Source organism: Miscanthus floridulus, chromosome 6 (assembly GCF_019320115.1).
Source record: "Miscanthus floridulus cultivar M001 chromosome 6, ASM1932011v1, whole genome shotgun sequence".
NCBI classification, from domain to species: domain Eukaryota; kingdom Viridiplantae; phylum Streptophyta; class Magnoliopsida; order Poales; family Poaceae; genus Miscanthus; species Miscanthus floridulus.
Genome location: NC_089585.1, coordinates 79,826,039 through 79,845,925, shown reverse-complemented (window position 1 = coordinate 79,845,925; position 19,887 = coordinate 79,826,039). Strand labels below are relative to the sequence as shown.

General features: G+C 42.3%; 1 protein-coding gene across 2 annotated transcripts in view; it reads right to left on the bottom strand.

The window, feature by feature from the left end:
• The window catches only part of LOC136456203 (uncharacterized), a 30,942-nt gene extending 14,842 nt beyond the window's left edge, over positions 1–16,100 (bottom strand). Inside the window, exons 1-14 of one of the 2 annotated variants that reach the window (XM_066455988.1) lie at positions 15,180–16,100; positions 14,594–14,738; positions 13,930–14,202; positions 13,654–13,821; positions 13,354–13,569; positions 13,003–13,097; positions 12,423–12,597; positions 9,684–10,087; positions 8,571–8,694; positions 7,574–7,669; positions 7,413–7,484; positions 2,595–2,732; positions 1,209–1,359; positions 767–1,128 (exon numbers count right to left, since the gene is read on the bottom strand). In XM_066455988.1, coding sequence (XP_066312085.1) covers positions 767–1,128; positions 1,209–1,359; positions 2,595–2,732; positions 7,413–7,484; positions 7,574–7,669; positions 8,571–8,694; positions 9,684–10,087; positions 12,423–12,597; positions 13,003–13,097; positions 13,354–13,569; positions 13,654–13,821; positions 13,930–14,202; positions 14,594–14,738; positions 15,180–15,892 — 3,132 coding nt within the window. In that variant the 5' untranslated portion in view covers positions 15,893–16,100. Of the gene's footprint in view, positions 1–766; positions 1,129–1,208; positions 1,360–2,594; positions 2,733–7,412; positions 7,485–7,573; positions 7,670–8,570; positions 8,695–9,683; positions 10,088–12,422; positions 12,598–13,002; positions 13,098–13,353; positions 13,570–13,653; positions 13,835–13,929; positions 14,203–14,593; positions 14,739–15,179 lie in introns of those variants that run through there. The other variant, XM_066455989.1, reaches the window with a different exon arrangement.
• Between the last annotated feature and the right edge of the window lie 3,787 nt (positions 16,101–19,887).

Sequence of the window (19,887 nt, the reverse complement as noted above, 5' to 3'; positions counted from 1 at the left end):
CACTGAATTAGTTACTCAATCAGTTAAGAGTCAGTCATACAAGTCGTCGTCTGCACTCTGCAGTCCATATTTTCCAATTAGGAATACTTAACCCCTCTCAGGTATTGTTGTTCATCTACTTAAAATTCCATTGAAACAGCTAATGTATGTGTAACAAATGCTTCATGATCTGTTGAGCAGATATTTCATCTTTTAGCTGGGGGTTAGGGAAATTATATCCTGTGGCCATCCAGGTGAAAGATTTCCAGTCTTCTGTTTCTGCACTGCTGCCTCCCTTTGGATGTCAACGGACGCACAAAGAAAGGTGTGAATTCAACAAGGAAAGCAGAAGGAGAACAAAAAACTGGCAGTGGCTCCAAGTGTAGGAGAGAAGAAAGCACATGTCAGTGGAACCGCCCAAGAGTTTTTCTTTTCTTTTTTCTTTTCATAGTCAATAGGCTTGGGGGTTGAAGACCTGATTTATTACTAGAGGGGGTTAAGTGAACGAGCAATACCTGAGGGGGTCAAGTAAGCTTGTCCCCATTACAATTATAACTGGTAAATATCAAATATGTTAATTAAATACTATCATTCAACATAGTATGAATATAAGAAAAAAGATCAAATAGAGGGCACAGATTTGAGCTTACACCTTTTGGTCACTCGTATAAATGAGATGCATTTGAAACCATTGGATATCAATTTAAATTTGTGAATATGTTGATTCTCATTCAAAGTATGAATACAAGAAAAAAACATCAAAGAGATGGTACAGAATTGAGCTTACATCTTTCGGCCATTCATAGACTAATGAGAAGTAGTTGAAATCATGAGTTGTGTCAGTTCCATCAACTATGTCACCGATGGTTGCAATATATATTATGAAGTTTGATAAATATGTTGACGGCTTGGTAGATACAGGGCCCAGATATCTGTTTGCAGAACCTTTGTGTTCTGGACTGCTTTCCACAACATTTGAAGATGCAAGGTCAGTCCTAGATGCCTGTTTTAGAATTCTAAGCCCATGACCAAGGAGTACACCTTTTTCAGAACTCAGAACATCCTTCTTGTCTAAGTTGACACCTTCCTTCGAATAAACACTATCAAAGTCCTCGTCAACAATAGCTCTAGCAACATTGTGAAGTTTACCTAAAATAGAATGTTAAATTGCATGCCAGAACATCACAGCAAACTGATTTAACATTCAGATGTATCAACTGAGACATTACCACTCAAAAACTGTCGCTTTCCTTTGAAGGCGTCATCAATCATTTGGTGCAGAAGCCCAAGAGGACGTTGCTTTTGTCCAACTCTGCTAGATTCCGTTGACGAAGAGATGCTCATCTCGGTAAAAAACACTTGAAGAGATGGAAGAGCTTCCTAGATGAGAACAAAAGGTATCTCGGTATTTAAAAGTGCATGGTGGTTTAATGTATTGGATGCTGAAAGATAGGAATCAAAGACACAAACATAATTGTCGAGGACCAATACTAGGGTACCCGAAGAGGAGGAGCTAATGGTCATCAACATTGATTCAACCGAGCAGTCAAGAGCGCGCCTACAGCTCCAACCGACCCCTAGGTGCACGGGCTCCGTCTCGCCCGACGGGGACCCATACCGCCGCCGACCACTCCAGGTCCAAGCGTATGGGCCTGGGTCAAAACTCTGACACAAAGGAAGAAATCGGCACCCCCGATGTAACCCACGGCCACGACGGACCATACCTGAGGATTTACATTAAGAACAGCGTCGGGCGTACCGGTGCTGTTCTGCCTAACCCTCGTACGAACACTGCCAGGCGCGTCAGTTCACCACAACGTCCGCCAGGACGGAGTGGAGCGCCATGACCGGCGGATAACGCCTGCGCATGGCGCCAGTGATGGATAGGACCGCGACGTGGAGCCGTCCCTGTTGACATCTACAGGGTCGGCGGGACCCGCATGAAGGAGAAGGACCCGGCGATCCTGGATGCCTTCCTCTCTCTTGTTCTTCTCCTTTTCCTCCGCTATGACGCGCGCTTTCCCTTGGCCTATAAAAGGGAAAGCAGGGCACCCCATGAAGGGGATCCCGAACCGATCGACCCATCAAGATCCGATACAGATCCGCACAAGAGCACGACACGAACGCACAGCCAAGCAGCGATCGAGCTCTCAGCACCCACTCACTCCTTTCACCAGAGACTTAGGATCCTTTCCCTCTCTCGCTCGTTTGGAACCCCTACTACAAACTTTCAGTGCTAGTAACACGAGCAGCAGCGACGAACTGGACATAGGGACTTTCTGCCTGAACCAGTATAAACCTCATGTCCTCTAAGAACACCATCCGAGCCAGACGCGTAATACTAGAAATTTACTCGTCGGTGGTAACTCAAAACACCGACAATAATTAATTATCTGCTTATATAGAAACTATCATGGGATTATGCTACTAATAACCATGTAAAGAAGTCAGAGGCCCTTAATATATGGTTGGGTGACAAAATGGCAAATAACATCAGTTACTACTTTTTCCAGAGGCGCAACAGAGAAAAACTAAACAAGGGGAAGAAGTCAAGCAAAATGATCCAAGCACGGTTTACAGATGTCTAGTTTGTTACTTACAAAATAAAAGCTTACCAGATCCAAGATGTCATGCAGACGCTGAAGGACGCGCTTTATCACTGATATGGTAGCAAGTTCTTGGATCTGATCCCAGTAAGTTGGTCCTACTTTTGGGGAGCTTCCTGGAAATATTTCAGATAACAAGCTTGTTGCCTGTATGAGGAAAAATAATGTCAACTTATGTATATCGTGCCAAAAGCAATGAAGCCATATAACTGAAATTGACCATATTGTACAACACCCCAATTGGGATCACTGACAAAGGGCAAAATTGTGCAAAAGGAATTCAAGCACCAAACTAAAAAAGAAAACAAACATGGGATCAAGTTTAAGCAATATCCAATAAATCAAAGGATATATTCAATTCAAATTGATAGTTAGAATGCCCTTCAGCAGAAAACGCTCGCAGTAGGTTTCATTGCTAACAGCTGAAACCATTCACAATCAGGCAACTTCATTGTGTAGGATTTCGGCCCCTGTTTAGCATGGCGAGTTTAGATTATTTTCAAGCCAGCTTTTTGCCAGCTACCCACAGAAACTGCTTGTTGGAGAAGCTGATTATGAAAAGCCAGATGTTTGGCACTCTTGACTTCTCTACTGCTTTTTCATGCTGACATGTGGGACCCACATGTCAGTGACTGTAATCCGAGCTGCCTCCGTCTGTCACACCTCCCTGTCATCTTCTCCACAGCACCATGCCACCCTTAGTCATCACCGCCGCAGTGCCATGCCACCCTTTCGCTATCGCTGCTGCTTGGCTCCTTCCGCCACTGCTATGGAGGTCAGCTTGTGGAGGGGATCTCGGCCAGCAGAGGATGGCGAAGCAGGCAGAGGGCTAAGGGTGGCATGGCATGTGGAGGAATCTCGACCAGGGGTGGGCACCTCGGGCGCGGCAGGCAGCTCAACCAGCGGAGGACAGTGTGGCAGGCTGAGGGGCGCTGCATATTGGTAGAGAGCGATGAAAAGCTGCGAGAAGCTGGTATTTCCACTGCCAGAAAAAAACGACCTCCAGCAAATTTTGGAGAAGCACTGCCAGGATAGGCTCCACCCGTTCGGCATATGGTTGACTTGTTTTTAAGCAAAAGCTGGCTGAGAAGCCATGCCAAACAGGGACTATGACTTGCAAAACCATGTATCAATGAGGTAAGGTGTTAAATATAATCCTGTAGATGGTATCATCAAAAAATCAAATGCACAACTGATAGGGGAGTGATTATCCCTGTTTAATGGCACATTCAATCATCTATATGTTCAATCTTCCAATAAAACAAAACTTAGATATGGGTATATGACTGAACAAGCATATATGGATATACCTCTAATTTATAGCTTTCCTATTTTTTTATAAACTTATATAAGACACCATGCAACTCCGCCTATGGTGGGGCGCCTTTGGTGTCCTAGCATAGCAGGTCCCAAGCCCTGGTAAAGGAGGAGGGTTGTGTTAGGCGTGGCGAGCCAATGTAAAAACTTAGCCACTTAAATGGAGATGAAACCCGAAAGAAAATCGTTGGGGCGTAACCCTCTTAGCGACGCGCCATATCGGAACCCGGGTATGGTGTTAAATGGGCAAGGGCCGGGTCGTCACCCCCGTGACGCGCCGTGTCGTGATCTGGGCATGGTGTCAAGTAACCAAGGATCGGGTCGTCGCTTCCTTAGTGGCGCGCTATATCGGCGCCCGGGTGTAGTGAAAAATGAGCAAGGGTCTTTGCATCAGAGTCGACGGGTGCGAAGGGTAAGGAAGCTAGTCGAACCAACTAGGATCCGTTTAGGTAGTTGGAATATAGGGTCACTTACAGGTAAGTTAAGAGAATTAGTTGATACCGCGACTAGGAGGCGTGTAAATATATTATGCGTTCAAGAGACTAAATGGAAGGGTCAGAAGGCGAAGGAGGTGGACAATACAGGTTTCAAGCTTTGGTACACAGGGACAGTCGCGAATAGAAATGGAGTAGGAGTTTTGATTGATAAGAGCCTCAAGAATGGTGTGGTGGGAGTGAGAAGGCAAGGAGATAGGATTATCTTAGTCAAGCTTGTCGTGGGTGATATGGTCTTGAACGTAATTAGTACGTATGCCCCCCAAGTAGGCCTCGACGAGAGTGCTAAGAGACAGTTCTGGGAAGACTTAGATGGCCTGGTTAGAGCTATACCTAGTAGTGAGAAGCTTTTTATAGGAGGAGATCTTAATGGGCATGTAGGTACTACAAGCGCAGGTTTCGAGGCAGTTCATGGAGGTTTTGGGTATGGTAGTAGGAATCAGGAGGGGGAGGAAGTTCTGGACTTCGCGGTAGCTTTTGACCTGATGATAGCCAACACTTTCTTTAGAAAGAGAGAATCTCATCTAGTGACCTTCAGTAGCGGACAACACTGTAGCCAGATTGACTTTGTCCTCGCAAGAAGAAAGGACAAACGAGCATGCTTGGATTGCAAGGTGATACCAGGGGAGTGTGTTGTTTCTCAACATAAGCTTTTGGTGGTAGATTTTCGTTTTCAGGTGCGTGCCCGTAGGGATAAACAAGCTAAGATTGAAAGAACAAAGTGGTGGAAACTGAAAGGGGGGACGTCAGATGTATTTAGGGAAAGGGCTATCAAAGAGGGCTCTTGGAAGGAAGAAGACGACATAAACAATATGTGGGACAAGATGGCAACCAACATTCGGAAGGTAGCCTCAGAGGTGTGTGGAGTAACCAAAGGAAGGGGACACGAGGCTAAAGATACTTGGTGGTGGAACGAGGAAGTCCAAAGGGCTATTAAGGAGAAGAAAGAATGCTATAGACGCTTGTACCATGACAGGAGTGTGGACAACATAGAGAAGTATAAGGTGGCAAAGAAGACTGCAAAGCGAGCTGTAAGTGTGGCAAAGGGTAGAGCGTACGAGGATCTTTACCAACATTTAAGTACGAAGGAAGGAGAGAAGGACATTTATAGGATGGCTAGGGTTCGTGAGAGAAAGACACGGGACTTCAATCAAGTTAAGTGCATTAAGGATGAAAGGGAGCATCTCTTGATAAAGGAGGATGAGATCCGACATCGATGGCAAGAGTATTTTGACAAATTGTTCAATGGTGAGAATATGGACACAACCTTTCAGTTGGATGACTCTTTTGATGACACCAATAGGCGCTTTGTGCGGAGAATCCAAGAATCTGAGGTCAGAGAGGCGTTGAAAAGGATGAAAGGAGGTAAGGTGATGGAACCGGATGGTATCCCAATCGAGGTGTGGAGATGCCTCGGGGACATAGCTGTAGTATGGTTAACCAAGCTGTTCAACCATATTTTTCGATCGAACAAGATGCCTGATGAGTGGAGGAGAAGTATATTGGTACCGATCTACAAGAATAAAGGGGATATTCAAAGTTGTACAAATTACCGGGGAATTAAGTTGATGAGCCATACTATGAAGCTATGGGAGAGAGTTATCGAGTATCGCTTGAGAGCAATAACGCGGGTCTCTATGAACCAATTTGGTTTCATGCCCGGAAGGTCAACCATGGAAGTCATTTTCTTAATAAGACAAGTTATGGAGCGGTATAGGGAGAAGAAGAAGGACCTACACATGGTTTTTATTGACTTGGAGAAGGCTTATGATAAAATACCAAGGAATGTTATGTGATGGGCTTTGGACAAACATAAAGTCCCAACGAAGTACGTCGGGCTCATTAAGGACATGTACAGCAATGTTGTGACTAGAGTTCAAACAAGTGATGGAGACACGGATGACTTCCCGATTAGGATAGGACTACATCAAGGGTCAGCTTTGAGCCCTTATTTGTTTGCTTTAGAGATGGATGAGGTCACAAGGGACATACAAGGGGACATCCCTTGGTGTATGCTTTTCGCGGACGATGTAGTGCTAGTTGATGAAAGCCGGACAGGAGTGAATCAGAAACTGGAGTTATGGCGGGAGACTTTGGAGTCCAAAGGTTTTAGACTTAGTAGAACTAAAACTAAGTATATGAGATGTGACTTCGGCACTACTACTCGGGAGGAGGAAGATGTTAGTTTGGAAGGTCAAGTAGTGCCTAGGAAGGATACCTTTCGATATTTAGGATCAATGCTACAGAGGGACGGGGATATTGATGAAGATGTTAGCCATAGAATCAAAGCAGGGTGGATGAAGTGGCGGCAAGCGTCTGGTGTCCTATGTGACAAAAGGGTACCACAGAAGCTAAAAGGCAAGTTTTATACGACGGCGATTAGACCTGCTATGTTGTATGGTGCAGAATGTTGGCCTACGAAAAGACGACATATTCAACAGCTAAGTGTCGCGGAAATGCGTATGTTGCGTTGGATTTGCGGTCATACAAGAAGGGATCGAGTTCGGAACGATGATATACGTGAGAGATTAGGGGTAGCGCCAATTGAAGAAAAGCTTGTCCAACACCGATTGAGATGGTTTGGACATGTGCAACGGAGACCTCCAGATGCACCGGTGCGTAGTGGAATCCTAAGTCAGGATAGTAACGTGAAGAGAGGCAGAGGAAGACCGAAGTTGACTTGGGTAGAGGCAATAAAAGGAGACTTGAAAGGATGGAATATACCCAAAGACTTAGCCTTAGATAGGAGTGCTTGAAAGATAGCTATTCACGTGCCTGAACCTTGATTGCTTCTGTTGGGTTTCAACTCTAGCCTACCCCAACTTGTTTGGGACTTAAAGGCTTTGTTGTTGTTGTTGTTGTTGTATATAAGACACCATGCATCAGTGGCCTTTTGGTCATGTACCACAGACTACAAATACCTTGTTTGACAAAAAGAAAGAGACAAGGCAGTATACTGCACTAATGAAGCATGCAAGAGTATGGAGATACAGAATGCACAACTGATAATGCTTACCTCATCAAGAAGAAATCGGCACATATCACCTGACTTAGCAGAAGTTGCAGCAACATCAACACAAAGCAGAATCTGAAAGTTCAAACAAACTCTTCAGGTCAAATATCAAGAATGGGTATCATTAATAATACTCAATGGAGACAAAAGCGTAAACTCCTAACTGTAGTTAAAGAACCAAGCTGTGTGCGTAATGACAAAATATCCAATTCATGTGCCGCATTCGTATTATCTGTGGCACGATTCACAGCATCTTCAACCTGAAAAAAAATAGACAACAACATTAAGAAACTAAGAAGCATATGGCCTAGATACCAAATTCACATATGTTTGCCATAAATTTATCACATTCAACTTTTCTACAGTTGTTTTTGAAATATCAACTGAGCACCTGGAAATTGAAATTCATACATTTTAATCTAATATTAACTATTGCAGATCAAGTTTCCAAAGCATAGCACCACATATCCATAGTATAGCTCAGTAAAAAAAGAGAACTAAGGCATTATCTACAGCACACGTGTGTATAGCATGATGCATGCATGAATACCACAAGAAAGATTTACATGCCATGATGGCATGAACACCACAAGAAATATTTGCATGCCATGATGGATGAAGAAGTACTGAACATGGCATGCATCGAACAGATGAATATCAAGCATTCAAGCTAGTGGTTAGTTTTGTCATTCTTAAGAAGAAACAGGCTGTTATGTAAGCAGGTGGTCAACTTATATTTTAATCTTACAACCTCTTCTTACCTCCTAGATGAGGTAAGATGGATGAATCATGAATGTACGGGGCTCTTCCCGTTTTCTCTCTTTAATATAAAGAATATGCAGCTCTCCTATGTGTTTGAGAAGGGGGAGGGGGGGACCCCAAAAATACATGGTATCCAAGGCCCTTAGTAGGTTTTAAGCATACTATGATAGAGATTAGTGGTCAGTGTGCATTCTGGAGACTATGTAGATGTCCAAAATGTCACTTTTTTAGATTGAAACCAAGGTAGCATATGTCATCTTCCCCATACTTAACCTCTGACCGTTTGAAAGAGAAACTTCCAGCAAGCAAGGCTGATAAGTAACAGCAGAATTCTACGTGCGATGTACATCGAGGAAAACAAAAATCAAGCACTTGGCATGACTGCATGAGTAAGCATACCAATGCTCTTTTATATGCGCCAGCTACCCATTCAGCTAGTTCAAGGGAAGCTTTATCCTCGGCAGGTAAAGAAAATCGTTGTACAGCTTCTTCTCCTATATCATAGTTTTCCCTTTGCATGCATCTGTCAATAATTTGAATGGTGAACAGTAAGTATATATCATAACAACCATGTTCTATAACATACTGATATATGCCACACAGAAGCATGCATGCTCACACGATATGAGTGTGGGCGCACACAAGCACACACACACACAGAGAACGTGATTCAGAAAATACTAATAAAATTTCACAAAATTACAACTGTACAAGAGTAAGTTACATGATAAGTAAAGATATATTAAAGGATTAAACATTTAATGATGTCAAAAAAACGAGACGAAAACTCACAAATTCTGGAGATCAATATAATATTCATCCAGTTTGTTTTTCAATGGGATAATGCTTCAATCATATCAGTATATGAACTATTCTTGCTACATTGAGAGGGTCTCAGTAGCATTGACCAATGGAATGTAAGCTAGTCACAGAATTGAGCACAATAGCCCATTGTTTAGGGTACAGATGAGCAAACATGTCAAATTGGAGATGAGGCATAACAGTTCTTGTGTTTCATATAACGTTCAAAAAGTTATTGCGTTTCAGCTGAGATTATACATGTCTGAGAAAATAAGTGACAGTCAACTGTGCAGGGAGAAGTCATTCCCATGACATTTCTGCAAATATTACACGAACTTCAACTGATGTGTACGTAAAAAGGAAACTATTTCGGAATGGTAAAAACGACAAGGCAGGGCCACAAAACAGCCAGTGATGTCTAGCTCCGTGGAACTCACTGACCTTATAAGTTTTAAGATAAACCATGTAGATACTTGTAGCCCCAAAAGAATTTCAACCAATGAGATCAAAAGACAATCCTTTGGTAAAGCATTTTTTTTCTCGAACACACAAGAGAGTTGAGCATCATTTCATTAAGAGAGAAAAGAGGAACAGTACAAAGGAGGGAGAAGAGTCCCCTCCCCATGGGAAATACTAGAAACTTTGGTAAAGCATAAAATGTAAATACAACAGAATATAGCAGGAGAACAAATTGCATCATAGAAAACTCACAGATTCAGTAACTTCGAAGGAGCAGCACATAGAAGAACTAATGCTTCCTTCCAACTCCATTGCCGCTCAGACAGAGGTGGAAGACGTTTTAGAACAGATAGACGCCAATCCAAGTCTTCAATGGAATGTTTGGCATGTTTGAGCCTCCATTCTAATGCTTGTCTACCAGCAGGTGACAGACCAGTACTTGAAAGGTGATCCTGATCAGAGCCTTTTAATTGGAGATTATGACGAAGTATATCAAGTAAAAGCCCAACAAAATATACCACCATGTTCTTTCCCTCAGATTCGATATTAATATCATGGCATTCATGAGTAACATAGCACTCAGAAGGAACTGATTGAGACAATTTGGCACAGTCATCCATGTGTATCAAGGATAATATAATGCTAACCATGAAAATCTGCAAAGTAACATAGAAAAATGAAGCTTAATAGCATAAGGAAGTAAGGAACCCCGATGAATCTGTATCTGTACAATATTTTAAAATATTGAATGTGATATCATACAGGAATAACTTGCATTAACAATTTAAATCAGTTGTAACACTACCAAAAAAGAAGCTTCAAAAAGTTTAATCTCACATTAATAAAATCCATTTAATATTTTAATATTTATGATCCGGCACAAAAAACCAAGATGATTTAAACATTGTAAAAGTTATGCTGTGTAAAACCAAGATGATCAGGCACAATTTAAAATGTTGTGACTAGTGTTCGAACAAGTGATGGAGACACGGATGACTTCCCGATTAGGATAGGACTACATCAAGGGTCAGCTTTGAGCCCTTATCTGTTTGCCTTAGTGATGGATGAGGTCACAAGGGACATACAAGGGAACATCCCTTGGCGTATGCTTTTCGCGGACGATGTAGTGCTAGTTGATGAAAGCCGGACAGGAGTGAATCAGAAACTGGAGTTATGGCGGGAGACTTTGGAGTCCAAAGGTTTTACTCAGTAGAACTAAAACTGAGTTTATGAGATGTGACTTCGGCACTACTACTCGGGAGGAGGAAGATATTAGTTTGGAAGGTCAAGTAGTGCCTAGAAAGGATACATTTCGATATTTAGGATCAATGCTACAGAGAGACGGGGATATTGATGAAGATGTTAGCCATAGAATCAAAGCAGGGTAGATGAAGTGGCGCCAAGCATCTGGTGTCCTATATGACAAAAAGATACCACAGAAGCTAAAAGGCAAGTTTTATGGGACGACGATTAGACCTGCTATGTTGTATGGTGTAAAATGTTGACCTACGAAAAGACGACATGTTCAACAGATAAGTGTCGCGGAAATGCATATGTTGCGTTGGATTTGCGGTCATACAAGAAGGGATCGAGTTCGGAACGATGATATATGTGATCGATTAGGGGTAGCACCAATTGAAGAAAAGCTTGTCCAACACCGGTTGAGATGGTTTGGACATGTCCAACAGAGACCTCCAGAGGCACCAGTGCGTAGTGGAATCCTAAGTCAGGATAGTAACGTGAAGAGAGGCAGAGGAAAACCGAAGTTAACTTGGGTAGAGGCAATAAAAGGAGACTTGAAAGGATGGAATATACCCAAAGACTTAGCCTTAGATAGGAGTGCTTGGAAAACAGCTATTCACGTGCCTGAACCTTGATTGCTTCAGCTGGGTTTCAACTCTAGCCTACCCCAACTTGTTTGGGACTTAAAGGCTTTGTTGTTGTTGTTGTTGTTGTTGTTGTTATAAAAGTTATGCTACTCTTGATAAATTAATAAATATTAATAGCTCAATCCGTTCACAACATAGCTGCCAATGAAGGTCAGAGAATATTAAGATCTCATAATTTGCCTTTTCCAAACAAGTGTACGTTCTTAAATTTGGTAGCTCTTTACATCAATGATAAATCACACAAAGCATGAATCATCTTCTGGATATTAAATTATGTAGGGAAGGAAGATGAGCCTGGCTCAGTTAGTTGAGGGTTTCGCTGTACCCCCAAACTACCTAGGTTCAAGTTCTCGCCAAGGCGAATATGGGTGCCTATTGTCTTCTTACTATAAAGCCACGTAATTCCTCTTAGGTAGGTTTAGTTTTTTTTTAAGTTATATAAATAATACATATCTAGTTTGCTTTCATTTTAGTCTAATCTATCTTGTTGGTTTCCAAATATAAGGCACAGTTTTGAATGGGCAGTCTTTAAAACTAAAATTTTACTATCAATTCCTCATATAGCATATTGTTCATATATGAAGATAAATCATGAAGTTCTTTCACGTACGCATTCTATGATAAAAATTCTGTATCACAAGGTCGGCATATTATTCAATTACTAGTTATTAATAAAAAAATGATGAAATCTGAATCTTGACAAGCATACACTCATTGTAAAAAGAAACATACTCCCTCCATCCCTAAATAACTGTCGTTTTTCACTTTTTTGTTTCCGTGCCGTAAGTTTGACTAGATTTGTAGAAAATACGTGCAACATTTGTATCTCCAAATAAATTTATTATGAAAATAGATTCAATGATCTATCTAATGATATTAATTATGTACCATAAATATTAATATTTTTTATATAAAATTAGTCAAAGTTATTTCTCGGGAAGCGAGAACAACAGTTTAGGGATGGAGGGAGTAGTAAGTATTAGGTTGCTCCTAATAGTATATTGAACTGATAGCTCCACAATTTTGCTACTTTGAGGAACAAAAAAATGCCTTTGCTAAAAAAAAGTGCACCTGAATAAGAACATATCACAGAAGAGCCAACCTTTCTTGGAGAACTTTTGATAGCCTCCATAAAATTTTGCATCTCCCTGAGATATGACAATGCTTTATGATAATAACAATCATTCCCATCACCTGTACACTTTTCCATCTCTCCTAGAGCAAGCACAACTGACTGAAGAGAATATCGCATGTGCATCAGTTCAATATCATGCATCCTGTAAACATGAAACAAACTAAGCATTAGAACATGATGTCCGGCATAAGTTATGAATACATAAAGTATCCTTTTTTTCTTTTGTCCTGTATAGTAATATATTATGTGTTACAAATATTAGGGACTGAATTGAATGATTGTACATGAGTGACACAAAGAGGTAAAACCTAGACTAGGAGATTACACTAATACCCTTGACTATTATACCTTAACATTATGAAATCTTCTAACATGTCTTAAAACATTAGCAAGACAAAAGGCAGCTTCACTATTCAGCATGGAGACAATATAGAAGATATATATGCATCATAATAATTGATATTATAGGATCAAAGAATAAACCAAAAAATAGAGAGAATATAACATTAGTAGCAAACAGAATGTCACAGCAGAGATGGTTATGAACCTCTTCCAAGCGGCAGTCGTTGAAGGAAGTGGCTGCATACCAACAAGCTCAATCGCATCTTGAAATTTTATTCCTGGGACTACGTCAAATAGCACCTGTATGAAATTGAAGGAAAGTGATTTCGAAGGAACATCAAGACGTCAGCTAGAAAGAGAAAGGTTCCTTTTGAGCACAATGGTAGTGATTGTCATATATGCAAACATGTGCAAAACACGTGGAGCACAAGTATGAGATCCACTTGTTCCCCTGAGACGAGGACACATGCATGACCTGCACTGCATTTTTCTGCCCACTACTGCTACCGTGCTAGATGAGAGAGAGAGAGAGAAAGAGAGAGAGACCAGGACTCACTCTCATGGGACTCTGAACAGCTAACCGCTCAAGTATCAAGTTCTCGACAAAAGGGTCTAATATTTCTGCATTGTTAACTTCTGAACCTTGCTCTTGTTGGGTAAACAACAATGAATTCCTCAAATTCCACAGGCGGCCAGAATTAACACTTGAAACAAAACGTGCAAGGTCCAGATGGAAGCATAGAAGATCACACAAGTACTCCTCACAGGATGTCTGCCAAAAGAAACTGTCACGGTCCACATATATTTTTTATGCACACTACCACCGAAGAAGAAAATTCAGCAACAGAAGGGGTACCTCATCTGTCGGGCTACGGTAATGTGAATATTCCTGTAGTCGTAGACCTTGGGATTTGCTTGTCCAGAACAGCTGCATTAGCTTTCTCCGCAGAGCTGTTTTACCCTTCAAAATATCCCATCCCAAGACAGCAACAAGTGGGTGGAGAAGGGGGAACAACGAAACAACCTGCAGAAAGCCACTTGCCAGAAGATAAATCAATGAGTCAACAAACTAGTGGAATTTGCTCATACCACCAGGGAAAAAACACAGGGTTATCCTTGAAAATTGACATACATCAACAGCCTCTAGAAGCTGCTCCCTCTTAATTGATGATAGAGCAGTTTCCAAGACTACTTCAAGCATATGCTTTCCAGACAATCGGCAATAATGGTACAGATCTTTCTTGCAGGATGTTATAGCTGCGTCCAACAAGATCTTGTCATCTGAGTCAGTATCCCTCTCCAACAACAATGTTTCAAGAAATTTTTTGAAAGGAAGAGGCATCCCATTAGCATCAGAGACATCATGATCTTCAATTTCTTCAGAAAGAATGTTATCCAGAATGAGCTAGAAACAATACAAAGAATTAGCACTATCCAAGATTAAGCATGCAAAAAAATGTAATCCAGAAGGTAAACATTGTAATTATGTCAGGTGCTGTGATGTTCAATGAATAAATTCAAACTGTGGCCATCTACATCTAAATCTTTGGTCTAAAATGCAAATAAATACAGGTATGTGACATTCAAGGACTAAAGTTTCTGTGTATATATTGTATGAAAATGCTGAGTCAAATTTCCATAACAAAAGAGAGAACAGCATGGTTTTCTGACACAAGGTGCAGGTTCTCAACCAGGAAAGGAAAAGCTGGAAACAAATTGAACAGGCTGAGAGGTTCATAGTTAAGCACTTCAATGAAAGAAGAATGCCAGCAAGAAACAGAGAATTTTGTAATTACCTGAACGAGTTGCACGAGCTGGGGACTAGTAGATTGAAGAGCAGCTCCATACAATTTAGTTATTCTATCCTGCAACTCAGACCATGTTCCACCATAATTGGATGCTTTTGCCCATCCTTTTCTGAGAAGCTCTGCTATGACAACCCTGTAAGGAATCAATTTCAGTAATTATTGCATGTATTCATATTGGTCCAGAACCAAACTGAGACCAATATGCATAATATAAGAATTAGTTGACTGTTTGCATGTGTTAATCCGGAATCAATTGAAAATGTTAGATCTGAAATCAGGAACTTGAATATGATGGTGCTATCTCAAAACATACAATTGATCACATAATCCTGCTCTGCAAAGCGCTAGCCGTTAGCAGTTTATGTATGCTGCTACTATTGACCGTAAAGCTACATTAAATCCTGGCCAACTCAATTATACGGCACTGACTGTAACTGAATGCTACTACTGGCCTTACTATTCCACAAACGATCAACTTGTTTAAATGGCTCAGGTTGCAGCTCTAGCTAATGTCCCTGGCTATCAGATGATGAAATAGTACTAAACAAAGATGTGCAGTCCACTAAACCCTTACCTGTACTCATCCTCCTCCAGTCCATGATCAAGGCAAAGAAACCGAAGATGGCCAGCAGCAGCATCCAGATCACCTTCCACGACAAGAGTCTTCACGGCATCCAGATGGGCAAGCTGCACGTTCCACCGCAGCCATAGGAGCACATCCACGCCGAAACCCCCGTCCAAGGCGATCTGCCTCGAGACGCCTATGCACAATGCGTCAAACACAAGGGCGTTGTCGAGGAACACTCCCCACAGCCCTCTCAGATCCTTCTCGGAGACGTTGGCCTCCTCGGCACCAGCACCTGCCTCCCCTCCACCTTCGACCTCGCGCTTCAACCTCGTCACCCCCAAATCCAGCAGCCTCCTGAGGATTTCGCTGGCCTCGGCGCCAATGGCGGGGTCGTCAGCGATGGGCTGGAGGAGGACGAGGAACTCTGCCTTGAGGCGAAGCGCCTCTGGATTGGGAGTGGAGGGGAGGGCGGCGAGCTCGAGCGCGGCAAGCCAGGCGAGGTGGGACGGGGACGGACAGACAGGGGGAGCGGACCAGAGCACGCCCGGGACGCGGCCGCCCGCGGCGACGACCGCGCGGAGGAAGTCCGCAGAGAGCCCCGGGTCGGCGCGGTGGCGAAGGCTGAGGAGCACCGCGCGCAGGGGCTCGAACTGCGCGAGGAATAGGTGGTTCGCTGCCACGCGCGTGAGGAGCGCGGCCTCCCGCTCCGACGCCGCCATGTCGAGGAACGTCGGCGAGCGGCTAGCCGGCCAGTGGGTTGGGGATCACGAGGCGATGGTGGGCATGGCGGTGCGCGCGCGGGGATAGGAGCCGCAGTGGTTTCGCGGTGTGGGGAAGTACCGGAGTGTTCGATTTCAGGACTTGCAGGGCTTGCTTGCTTGTGCGGTTGTGCCGGGCGTTTTGGGGGGAGACGAAGGAAGAAGGCGATTGCGATCCACGCCAGCGAAAACCTCTCGCTTTCTTTTCTCTTTTTCCCGTTTTGGCGAGCAAGAGTCTGTCAAAAGAATTCTCAAAATTCATTTTTATAGGAATTTAAATTCCATTACTCGACCAGGTACACTAAACAATCTGGATACATTCCCTCTTAAAAAAATAAAAAGTATATGTTATTTTACCTTTTTAAGTCAGCTTTTTTAGTTTTAACTAAGGAGGCCATAGTGAAATTTATTTAATTAACAAGTATTTAAGTTCACACACCGGAACACTAAGAAAACACAACTCTTTAGAGTCTACTCTCTTTCTCCCAAATTATAAAATCATGTATCTTGTAAAACTAAAACATCTCATAGTTTGAAATGAATAGAGTAATAGATAGATAGATGCACAAGCTCATGGGCTACTTTATTTTGGTCTTTGTTTTCTCAAAAACTGGTTTATAAAGATTCGGCCTCTCTTTTGGCATGTCTCGGCGACAATTGAAGTCACCAATGACCTATCCTCCCCATATTGGAGCACTACTCCCTCTCCGTCCTAAAAAGAACGTAAATCTCGCTTCTCGAGTATATATGATAAAAAGTATTGATGTGTATGATGCGCAACAAGTATCTCTAGATTAATTATGGAATATATTTTATAATAAATCTAATTGAAGATCCAAATGTAGATAATCAGCTTGTTCGGCTGATCTGGTCTTAGATTGTTTCAGCTTGTTTCAGCTTATTCTCTCTCACAGAACACTATTAAATCATCCAAAATCAATCGAACTACAGTGAAAACCTGTACCAGCCGAACACCCTCATTATCTTTCATAAACTTAGTCAGACTTAAGATTCTTTGACTCCTCGTAAAGCAATACATTCTTTTTTAGACGGATGGAGTACTCTCTAAACAAAATCGCATTTGGGTCACCTCACCGACAAATGGACACCCTCCAGACAAGCTAGAACGTTGGTCTCATGCAGTGGTGCAAGATTCTCCATGCTGTAAGAGTGAGACACCGTTGCCATCTCTGATAATGGTGTCCATGCCACTTGCCATGTTTGCACAAGGAAATCACCATCCGCATTAATCTTCATAGTTGCACTTAAGGCCTAGTTCATTTCTTCCTTGCCTCCACTCTTATCGTAGGCATAGCAACAAGAGCAGTTGACGATGCAACCTGCTTCCTCTTATGCGAGTCCCTGGTTGTCTGTTGTCGAATTGACGACCATTCTTCCCATAGCCTTTCAAAAAAGCAATCAATCTCTCAACGGAGATACGGTCACCTACTTGGAAAACATCATTATCGACATTCCAACAATTCCATAAAGCATTAGCGGGGCAGGAATAAACTCAGAGGAAATTCTATCCAAAATCAATAGCGACCGGCCTGTCCATGAGCAGACTAACAATTCTTCGTTAGGGAGACCCAAGTACTCCCTCATTGTTGTTCTCAAGTCACGTCGTGAGGGCATTCCAGTGTAGCATGGACGTCATCCTTTCTCAAGCATAGTTATGGGGCCGGACCGGGAACTGAACCGGTAAACCTCTCGGTTCGTGGTTTGATTGGGTCAAATGTTGAACCGCCGTCTCGTTCCGGTTTAAATACAACAAAATATATTCCTAAATCACAACCAACAACATGGCTTGGTGGTGGATTATTGCCTTCGAAACATGGAGGTTATGGATACCTCGTCCAACGCCTCCCCACAGAGTAAACATAAAATTGACATCGACTTTGACTACCGAAACGCCTATAGCGATTTATTCATCCTTATGGCTCTTAACAGAGAATGAACCTATCTTTATTGGGTAGGAAAAGAATGCGATTTTTAAAAACCTCCTCCACATCACAAACAAGCATAAATTTCACAGGATTTGAGCAGAAATTTCACAGGAATTAGCTCTATTTCTAAAAAAAAATCCCGTTTTCCAAGCATGCCCTTGTTGAGATATCAGATACTTACAAAAAAAAATGGATGAAACAACTTTGACAACCTCTCCAAACTAGGACAGGATATTTTAAAGAGCTTTTTACCTCTATGGCCCCCATAAAAAATGGCTCTTTTTTGTATGATCCTTTTTTTGAACTTATCTGTATGACTCTGAAACGAACTTTCATTCCTTCTATGGCCTTCCATCCGTTTTTGCCACTTGACGGTGTTAAGTCAAGGGTAAAAAGATCATTTTGCCCCTGGCGAAAAAAATAAATTACAGAGTTTTGCTTGTTTGTTGTATATTTGGAGTAATATTAAGCAAATAAATTCACACATAACAGTATGGCATATTTGGAGTATTTCATCAAGTACACATAACAATACATATTTGGAGTAATATTAAGAAAATAGGACACATAACAGTACATTATGTGCTTTAAAATTTCACAAATGCATTGCAATTAACCATAGGTCTCACATAAATCCACCATAGTTTCAGTCTCACATAAATAAGGCCTCACAAAAGTACAAATTCAAACATGCATTGGTCTCACATACAACTAGCAAATTCAATAGGCATATCACAAATCAAAGACTGATCATTCTTTTGCTTCGCATGCTCATGGCAGAGCTGCTAGGAAGTACTATTTTGCTTCTTATACCTATCGATGGGCTGTCAAGTGGCACCTTTGGAATGTCTACGCCTTTCTTCTTTGGAAGGCCTAACTTCTTCTTGATGGGTGTCCGCTTCCTTTTCGCTTGAGTAGGTCGATCTTCGCGTGAAGCAATAGAAAGTGCTTCGAGCTGATTTGACCCACTTCTTGACCTACAAATATACATTGACAATGGTTTAGATAAGAGGAAAAAAATTGGATGAATATAACTGAAATTTAGAATTAGAAAACTGTCGGGCTTATGAACTCGGGATGTCTCAAGGCGTTGATTAGTTGGCAGGCCATGAGGCTCGCAACTCATCAGGTTAACAATGGTCCGAACGACCAAGGCCAGCTAGGACAAGCACGCCAAGCCAACGCCTAGGCCAGGGTCGGTCACGACCCTTTCTCCTGCCTTAACCACACGGAAGACGCTCGACCTCTCCCCCGTCATGAGCCCTGGGCAGGACGGGGAGAGATCGAGCGTGGCTAAGTACGCTTGCTCTGACAAGAGCAAGCACACCACACTGACCTCACAAAAACCGAGGGGATGGCGGTCACCATGGTCTAGTCAGACTCCATCCCTGTGCCACACCAACGAGACAGCACCGCACAACGGTAGCAACAGGTACGAAACCCACCGTCCGAACACGGACCGATGGGACGCGGGTATGATCCCGCCCACTATGGGATGGGATCCATGACAAGGGTCTCGACTGTGGCAGAACCTGTAGCAGAACCGACCAATTTATAAGAGCACAAGAATAATGGCAGCCCGCAAACGGTCACACTGTCAAACTTGAGCCTATATAAACCCGGTAGTCCGTCGAGTACCATGAAGGGTCTCGATTAACCATCAACATACAACCAAGATTGTACATGATTCAACATACATGTCACACGTTATATAAGGTTCACAAACATAGTTCATCCATCAGAGTACAAATTAAGGTTATTACAAACCAAGTTTAAGTAAAATAGTAGCAGAAGCAAATTAAAGTTTGAAACTAACATCTACCATCATAGTTCAAATACAGTGCCAGCTCATGATCACACCCACAAAAGCATATGAGAAGGATTAATAAGAGATGTCTGCCGAGGGCTCACTCCTCGTCCACGATAGGATAGAAACAATTCTTGCAATAGCCAGGATAAACTATACCATCTGCAACAATGGAAATAAAACCGTGAGTACGAGAAAGTACT